The sequence below is a fragment of the Patagioenas fasciata genome, chromosome 2, assembly GCF_037038585.1.
Source record: "Patagioenas fasciata isolate bPatFas1 chromosome 2, bPatFas1.hap1, whole genome shotgun sequence".
In the NCBI taxonomy this organism is placed as follows: Eukaryota; Metazoa; Chordata; class Aves; order Columbiformes; family Columbidae; genus Patagioenas; species Patagioenas fasciata.
In genome coordinates this window covers 118814379-118824124 of record NC_092521.1, presented here as the reverse complement: position 1 = coordinate 118824124, position 9746 = coordinate 118814379, and the positions used below count along the sequence as shown (strand labels likewise).

General features: G+C 40.2%; 1 protein-coding gene across 3 annotated transcripts in view; it reads left to right on the top strand.

Moving 5' to 3' along the window:
• Nucleotides 1–803: 803 nt before the first annotated feature.
• Nucleotides 804–9746, top strand: part of ANLN (anillin, actin binding protein) — a 28496-nt gene continuing 19553 nt past the window's right edge. For all 3 annotated transcript variants that reach the window (XM_071804826.1, XM_065830116.2, XM_065830115.2), the window contains exons 1-7: nt 804–945; nt 5541–5694; nt 6088–6372; nt 6744–7090; nt 7797–8019; nt 8964–9157; nt 9295–9402. In XM_071804826.1, the coding sequence (XP_071660927.1) occupies nt 928–945; nt 5541–5694; nt 6088–6372; nt 6744–7090; nt 7797–8019; nt 8964–9157; nt 9295–9402 (1329 nt within the window). In that variant the 5' untranslated portion in view covers nt 804–927. The remainder of the gene's footprint in view (nt 946–5540; nt 5695–6087; nt 6373–6743; nt 7091–7796; nt 8020–8963; nt 9158–9294; nt 9403–9746) is intronic.

Here is a 9746-nt window from a genome sequence, read left to right as displayed (position 1 = left end):
TTAAAATGTTTTCCTGTCAATGCCAGCTGAAAAACGAAGCTTCAAATGAAAAATGCTCCCGGGACACTCCTACTGAGCAGCCGCGGAAGGATGTGCAGTCAACCTGGCAGCACTGCTCTGCTTGCCAGTAAAGGAGCTAAAAGGCCACAGTTTACTTGGGGAAAAAAAAAAAAGCAAGCAAGCAACCAACCAACCAACCAAAAAAACGCAAACGAAAAACAATAACAAAAAACAAACACAGTTTGCGGCTGGCTGGACTGATGAGGAGGCAGAGGAAGGAAGGTGACAGGGCCGCCATGGGTGGGTGCACTCCCTGCATGCAACACACGGACACCCTGAGCGGCACAAGAGGCACGAGGCAGATCCAGATCCCGGGGGTGCAGCACGGGAAGCCAGGCAGGCTCCCAGAACCGGGAAAAGAAGAGCCAGCCCCGAATACAGCACATATGGGCCTCGCAATTCTGCGACCCCAATCACGCTCCCCGCGGACCCGCCCCGTCCCAGCCCCGTAGGCAGCCTGCTGTCGGATTGGATAGTGCTCCTGTCAATCCCCGCTGCTGCGCACCCCCCCACTCCCCACTCTCTCCCTGACAGGGCAGGCTGCTGTCGGATTGGATAGTACTCCCGTCAATCGATGCCCGCTGAGGCGCCCCTCCCTCAGCCAGTCGCGCCTGCCTCGAACACGGCAGGGGCGGGGCGGGGCGGAACGGGGCGGGGCATGCGTGGACGGGCGGCCGAGAGCGCGCAGTGGCTCGCCACGCCCTGTCGCGCGCGCGTGCGCACCGCCTCGCACCGCCCCGCGCATGCGCATCTCAGGCGGGCGCTGAAATTCAAATCCGAGGAGCGGTTGGGGTGGTGGTTCTGCGGCTCGCGGGCGGCCTGAGGGAGCGGACAGAGCGTGGGGCAGTGTCGGTATCAGCATCGGCGATGGACCCCTTCACTGAGGTGAGGGGATGGCGTGGGTCGGCCACGGAATCGTGAGCTGCCGAGGGGTACACATGGGGCTTGATCTGGGGGAGGGGTCGACTGTGGGGTCGAGTTGTCAGTGGTGGAGGCCGGTCGGAATTAACAGGGCAGCTGTTCCTTGCGGCCACGCTGTTGGGTTGGGATAGTTTCTTCCAGCTCCCCTTTATTCCGGGTATCCGTGGGCTTGTGGAGAGCCTCTTTCTCTGCGACAGGGTGACAGGTCTCCTTGCTATCACCTCTTTGCACCTTCGTCTTGCTCGTACCTCCAGCACTGCAGTCGCCCAGGTATCCGTGGAGCGTCAGGTCTCTTCCAGGAGAGGACAAAGGGTTATTCACGCAAGGGGCTGTGAAGGAGGGGACCTTTTCTAAATTGGGCTGATGCTTGAGTGTGCTTCCCAGCGCTTTAGTGTTTGCGTTTCCTGTGCGTCCGGCAGATAAGATTTTCGGCTGAAACAGAAGGAGCACTGTGAGCTAATGGGAGTGGTATTGACACACATTATGCCTGCCGTATCTAAAGGTCACAAGTGAAGTTTGCCCAAAGCACCAACAATCTGATTAAAAATGCGTCCGGTTTGACACTATTGCCCCGTGTGATTGGCTACTTTTGTTGTCAGGCACAGTTCCTCTTTTTTTAAAAAAGCAGAATAAGCCAGTTGTCAGGGTGGATTTGTGTGTGTGTGCTTGAGTTTTACAGAGGCAAAATGGTAACAAAACTAGTGGAACTGACCGTCTTGAATCTGTGTGAAGGATGGAGATTTCTTAAAGATGTTGCACTCTCTTTTTGTGTGTGACAAATGTAAAGCTTTGGAGCTGTCTTGTGACTGCTTTGAGAAATGGCATAGTAAAAATGGCACAGCCTGCCTACACAAAAACCTAAAATAATTGCATAAAACAACCTAATCAAATACACTGGTGAAATACTTTCTTGTCCCCTTGAAAAAAATCTGTATTTGACATTGACATACTTTTATTTTAAAATAGAGTGCCCAAGAAAGGAAACTGCACAGATCTGATTTAAAAAACTGAGCATAAGATATTGATCTGAACATCTTTACCAAATGTGTTATGCCAAGGCGAATTAACCGTACCCCAATGTAAAGTCTTCCTAAGTATAAACAGCTAAAAGATCTTTCCTTAATTGGTAGTGAGTGCCATGATGAGACTAGTCTTATATAAACTTCAAGTCCAGACTAGTGAATAAAGTTTAAAATGGTTTTACATGCTGGGACATATTCCAGCCTCAACACACCCTTCTAGTAGATAACTGATTTGGAAAAGTTGTGACCAACTGTAAGGCCACTCCTCAGAATAAACTTCATTCAAATGTCAGCTGGTACTGCAGAGTCTCTAAAAGGTTTCTTTATCAAGAATGTATATATTGTGGAAGACATTCCACCGTAGTGTAAAAATATGACTAATACTAGTATATTAGTATTGAAGCTCAATAACTTTCCTCAAAAAGGTTTTCTGAAAAGGAAGCTTTTTACCTGTCATGAAGTATTTATGCTCTGTTTTTCTTTCTTTTAATATAACCTTTCCTTAGCTTAACTATTTTCAGATAAACTTTGCTCTGTTACTTACAGGGAAATGGTGAGGCATTGTGTAACTGTTGATTCTGTGAAGTGGTGTTATATGAACCTGAATTGGCCAACGCATACTGTTCATTCAGTGTTTGCTGATTACTTCACAGTAACAAATTTTGTCATGGTCTCACTGAATTTATACTCAAATTTTGCTGTCAGATTCAGTTAGAATACTTTCAAATCAGACAATTCTGAAATAATGTTTCTTTTGATTAATCTTACAAGTAAAAACTAATAAACTCCTGAATCTCAACCAAATTATTAATACAGAATGCACTGAGGAGATGGTGCCATTGATATCTTTTAGGATCCCAATTAACATACTATTTCTGACTTTCAGTTTAAGCTGACAGTTTAATTCACCTTTCTTGCACAAAAGCCTTCTTTTGGTACTACAAGATGTTAGAAATAGTCTAGGTTATTTTGTACTTTGAAACACTTGTTAATGTTCATAGAGGAAAGTGTAGTTTCCTAGCGTGAAGGCTGACCAGAGAGAAATAAGTGATGCAGTTGCTCAGGGCAAAATTTGCATATATGTGAACTTTGGATTTAACTAGACCTTCAATGGCAGGGGTGAATTTTATCCCTTTGCTGCACTCTGCTAGTAAAGCAGTGTCGTTAGAACAAATTCTTGTAGTCAGATACAAGCCTGAGTATCTTTAATGCCGATAAATAAGTACTTTAAAAGGTACCTTTTTGAAAGCAAGCTTGTCAACATTTAAAGTAGGAAGGCCTTTTCTGATTTTTAGAAGGTGCTTTTACAACACAAACTGTGATCCTCTTAACTGTGACTGGGTAATTCTCAGATGGCTAGATTTAATGAAATACCTATGTCCTACTCTGAAACTTTGTCATCAGAACACTTGGAGAATGTACTTACAGCAAATATCCTGCTGATGAACTTGAAAAGCAAATCTCGAGTTCTGGTGAGTGGCTTACTCATCATGTGTAATAGCAGAGTTTGAAATATGGCAGTTGCATGGAAAACTTGAGATACAAAGAGCCAATAGGAGCTGGAGCCCAACAACAGAGGCATGCATTCTTGGGAAGTGACATCCTATTTGTAACAACTGAAACTCCATTTTACTGGACTAACAAAACAGAAAGGAATGTGACTGCATCTGAACAGAACTGTAGGAATACTGCTGAGGAAGGCATACTTGACTTCACACACAAAAAATAAAGTTAATTTATATAGCCCTTAAGATTTTATGTATGTGGGCATTACCTGCACTTTTTAGCTCTGCCTTTTTGAGGTTGAGGTAAGGAAACCTGACCTGGAGACACAACTAGCATGGATGTTGCATTGAAGACATTCCTGGCATTTCATGTGTCCCTTTATTTTTTTTTTTATTTTTTTCCAAAATCCTCCTCTTTTTATTGAAGTTGAAGAAGCTGATTTTTGCTTTCACAAAAAACTGTTGAGATTGACATTCCATTTGTCCTCTGTTGCCATACAATGGGACATTGTTTAAGACTTCAGCCTTAGACAGTTAAAAATGTGAAATGTGTATTTAATTGCTGTGCAACAGGACGGATAATGGCTGGCACAGTTCTCACAATAATTTATGTGCCACCAAACAAGTGCACTTTATATGCTTCCTTTTAAAAGGCATTAGTTCAATCACACAATTTCTTGTCTCAAAGTGCCTTAAAACCTAGATCAAAGGACTAATTAAATATATTTTGCATGTGATCAAACTGAATGATAATGATTTATGAATGTAGTAGTTTGTTGTTGTTTTCTTTTTTAAAATAACCTCTTTCAAACTTGGATGCTATGAAGAATAATTTCTACTAGCATGGTATGTTTGCTAAAACAGCCATTTTGTATGGAATGTGAGCATAGTACTAAAATTTCTAATGGACAGGGAATGAAACAAAATGTTATGTAGCTTAATTGGTATCTCTTTATATGTTCTTCTGTATACAGATATATTATGATAAATAACCTGCTTAAGACATCAGTCTATTCTTAAAATTTAAGCTCGAGGAAGATAAATTCACCTTTTGATTTAGAAGGTGCAATAGCAGAATTTTTAAAAATATTGACAGCTGTGCATTTAACTAGTTAGATTTTTCTTTTATGACAACTTTCTGCATGTCACTTGGAAACAACTTCAATGTTGTTTATTTTGTCAGACGGTTGGTGCCAATCAGATGACTTGACCATGTGCTTTAACAATGTATCAAAAAAACCTACTAGAAAGACTTGACAATTCAAGTCTGTTATGTGGCAATGCAGTAAAAAAAAAAAAAAAAAAAGTCATTACTTTCAAATATTTCTGACTACTTCAGGCTCTGTAGAAGCCTCCCTTTTTAAATTGTGCCATTGCTTGTGTCTTTTTAGCCTGGTTTCCTTTGAAAGCTGAGTTAATGGGAGACACTAGCTGGTTTAATGACTGGAACTTAACTGCTTCTACAATTTTCATCTAATCTTGTCGCTAGGTGAAAGACACAAGCTATTGTCTCTGAAGGGAATGCTTCAGCCTGTTATCTGTCTGGTAGGCCAAAGAATTTCAGATAACCTGCAAACATGTACTGACCAAACAGACAGCAAAGGTAGCTTGGGATGTGCTACGTTATAAGTTACCTGTTATCTAACAGGTACTTGCTGAGAACTGGGGAAGCTGTGGATATAGCAATGGTGGAATCAAAGTATGGAGATCAGGGTTTGTCACAGTGAGAAGGAGGTAGACAGAAAAGCCGTATAGTTGACAGTGTAGAAAACATGTTTTGTATTGTTCTGCTTTCAGGAGGAGGTAACCAGTCACAAAACCGGACTTTGAATGTTTCTTTTGCATTATATCACAGTGGATTGGTTAGCAACATCTGAGAGCTGTGTTTGTCTTAATGTAGCCTTCACTCTAAATTTCTGGTATTGTGGATCTTGGGATATTTATATAAAATTCAACTATTTTTAATTTGAGCTATTACTAGTTAACACACTTATTACAATATACAGTAACATGTGATCTATTGACTACACAGAAACTCCTTGAAAGAACCCGTGCCAGGCGAGAGAACTTGCAGAAGAAAATGGCTGAGCGGCCCAAGATGGGAGTGAAACCCACAATACAGACCAAGAGAGTCAGAGAGCCTTTGTTAGAAACTGGTAACCAGGCACCTCTTCCTGGTGAACAAGGTATTTTGAACAAGTTTAGTAAAGATCACCTTTTGATACAAGTCCCTTTTTTTTTTTCTTTTTTTTCCTGAGGGCAAGTGAAAACCCTTGGTGTTTATCTTAAACTAAACATCAATGAATGCAGTTACCTGACCACTAGGACTGAATATGGCTAATGTTTAGCTTAACCTGAGAGCAGAAGCTCTAAGTAATTAGTAAGCTATTTAAAAATAATTGTATAATGCCAAAGATAGTGCATTGTGCCTGGTAGAATTTGGGAAGGGCAGTTTTCTCGGAAGCATGTTATGAATTATGAAATAATTCATAACTTTATTTGCATTAGAGTTCTGTACTACCTCTGAAAATATTTTAGATTGAATACTAATTTGAATTTGAATATTCTGACCTGTACAGACAAACCTGGTACAAAGCCATCACCATCAAAAAGGCTCTGCCCTAACAATGTGGAGACTCAAGCTTCCAGTTCAGAGAACATACAGCCAGTTCCTTCAAGTTCCACAAGCCATCATTCTGCTGAGATTACTTCAGAGCTGCACGTAGCTGCTTCCAACAGGGCTTCATTGGTTCAGCCTATTGAGAAAGGAAAAACAAACACCAAGTCAGAAACTCCTGCAGCCCTTTCAGTCAAAACACGTATGCAGAGATTGGCAGAACAGCGACGCTGCTGGGATAGCGAGGGTATGTTTCACTTGCTAAGCATTATTGGTATTTTTCAATGTTTGCATTCTTAGCACCGGGGAAGGCCTAAAATAACCAAACTGTTGACTACAGATTAATTTTATACATGTTTTTCCCTACTAGTGTGACGCCTTCCTCATCACGAAAGTGATGTATAACTAGTAAGCTGCTTGGTTAAAAATGTGTTGGCTTTGCAATAAACTTTAATTTAACTTCATTTGTGTCAATGCCTTCAGAGCTAATAACTTGATTCTGTTGATAGTGAGAACATCTGTTGATAAACTCAAAATATAGCAATATGCAAAAAAAAGGCAAATATATCTCAATATATTTTATTAGCTAAATAAATGTGGTGTTTGTTTTTTTTCCAGATCCCTCTGAATGTGTTACTCTGTCTCCCCTCCAGTCAAAAGATCTGTCTGTTTCTCCACCTAAGCAGACATCTAATTCCCTGGCAAGTGATACCCCTATTGGGAGAAGAGGCCGTTTAGCTAACCTTGCTGCTACAATTGGTTCCTGGGAAGATGACCTAAGTCATCCATCTGCAAAGCAAAACAATGCACAAGAACAGCCTGGCACTACTTGTTTATCCAAATTGTCCACTACAAGTGAAGCATCTGCTAGAATCAATAGTAGCAGTGTAAAGCAGGAAGCTGCATCCTGTTCTCAAAGGCTTGTTGAGGCTTCTATTAATAAACCAGCAAACTCGAAGCTAGCGGTGAGTGTCTGATTTAGTTGCTGATTAAAAATTTGAGAATTGGGGGAACAAATATTAACTTGTAACTGTTTAATCTGAATTTAAAGATTTGGTGTGAGAAATCTTAGCCTATTTACAACTTTTGCTTCATTGCAATCCCACATATACTTTTTTTAATAGCAGACCTGAAATGTTTACCATCTTTTTTATTGAGACTTAAAGCTAAATGTACTTGTAAGTTTTGTAAAAGTTGCTGTCGCAGTAATTGATTGCTGCTCTTTCAACCGTCAGGCAGAGACTTCTTACAGAGATACTGGATTTCATACAGTGAAATATAGAATGCTTATTGACTTAAATTGTACATATTATTGCTGTAAGAAAACTCAGTCAGAATGCTGAAATTAGTAGTGCCAGATACCTATTTTTCAATTTATGGCATTTATGAAATGGCAATATCTGCCATGTGCAGTCTTGGTTAGGTAAATGTGGGATAATACCTAAAGTAGCTGACAAAAGTACATGGAATCAAATGCTGAAAGAATTTGAAATACTAGATTAAAAAAATCTACAAAAAGCTTATAACACTTGTTCTCAGCTTTTTCTGTTGTTGATGGAATAGGTGTGTCATATTATAGCATGCTGTGGAGAATGCTTTCATTCTTCTTGCTCCTGAGAAAACAAGAGGGTACAGACTCATTTTAATGTTACTCCTTTTTCTCTTGCTAAGGATCCAAACAAGTTGTTAACACAATCCTCAAGAGTCACTGTTCCCTGTTCTAAGGAATCTGAGGTACAACAACCTCTAACAGAGAATCCCTGCAGCCCTCAGAAAACTGAAAAGCGTACACAAACAGCAAAATCAACTTTGTCTCAACCAATTCAGTCCAAAGAAGAGCCAGTCAAAGGAACACATGTGCAACTTGAACCTAAGGGTAAACCCACAACACCAGGTAGGATGTTTTTCAGCTTCGATAAATGTTCATTCAAATGTGCTGAAAACTACAGATGAGTTAAGACTTCATGACAATGGATCAGGTAATGCCTATTTCCTTCTGTAACTTTGGTAAAGTCCTGAACAGTTCTGTGGCAATTATCATAAATTGTACAGCTTCTGTACTTTTGCAAGCGTATTTTCTTGGACATGATTTCAGTAACTTTCGAGAGCAAAACCGATCTAACTTTTCTCACTAGGTAAAAATATATTCCAACATCAGTTAATTGAGACTTTTCAAAACTTTCAAATTGTTGGAAACTGTGTATATCCAATCAATATAAGGTAAAGTGTCTGCATATGACAGAAGAAATCAAAGCTAAATGCCACATAGCTACTCTGACTTTGCATAGCATCTGTCTTTTCAGTGTTAGCATCGATATAAAGAAAAAAGTGATCATCCCCAGTTTTAAATTCAACTCTTTGTTGGGTCAGAAACTTGGACTAACAGCTTGAACTCTTTGAAATGATGGTCAGTAGAGCAAGCATGTGTCTCTAGATGTGCTAACAATAAAAGTCAAGCTCAATAAAGTGGGGCAGATGCCAAACAATGTATCTGCCTTATGTACTAGAATGCTTATTTACATGAAGGATGCAAGTGAGGCTGATTGTAGAGGAAATGTTAAAAAAGCAAGCCAGTTTAAATAACTGGTGGGTCACATGTGTGCTTCAGTAAGAGAAGAACCTCTATTTGCTCTGACTTGCTGCTTTATTAACTTCAGTGCTCTGTTACTGTGGCGGTTTTTACTTCAGGTTTTGTTTGTATGCAGTAGAATGGAGTAAGACCTGTGAAGGAAATGGCCAAATTGTTTCACTGAGAACCTTCAGCAGGATGCAAAATTGCAATGATTTCTTTCTGTATTTTTGAGAGTTTCTTTCAAAGCAAAACAATTGTTCTTTTAGGGGGATCAGGAATTAAGCCCTTCCTGGAACGCTTTGGGGAGCGCTGTCCAGAGCGTAGTGCAAGGAGCCCTGCTACGAATACTCCAGGGTGCAGAACACCCATTGTTACCCCAAATACAAGGACAATCCAGGAAAGGCTGCTCAAACAAAATGAAAATTCCTCTACTGCCAGTTTAGCTCTTCAGCTTAAGCAGGTATGACTTGATACATTCATAGCTTGTTTATAAGCTTGGGGAGGACTCTTACAGGTTTGGACCTACCTGAGGAATCTGAAATGTTTTGACATCTTAAAGCTGTCGTCTTTTTCCCCTGTTCCACTTTGTTTGATTAGGAACGTGAACGAGAACTTGCATGCCTTCGTGGCCGGTTTGATAGGGGCAATCTGTGGAGTGCAGAAAAAAGTGAAGGTTCGAAGAGAAAACTTCCAGAAGCTAAAATGGTAATGTGTTACCTCCATGTATCAAAAGATAGTCTGTGAATTGCTTTATGTGTTCTGAACACAGCGATAGATGTGCAAATGTAAATAAATGGTAAAAATGATGCTTTGTGAATGCTCAGGCTGTGCAATACTGCTTGTCAAGTGGTTTGTATGATTGTTAACAAATTATTAATTTTTTTCCTCCTGTAGAATCAATTAAGGACAAAAGTGATACTGCTTTGAGCCGATTGATTTATTTTTTTGATGTTAAGTGTGTGGGGTTTTTATATTTTATAACATTAAAACCAAAAGAAAGCTCCTTACACAAACACTCAATTTAGTATTTAGTAATTCATCTGAATGTC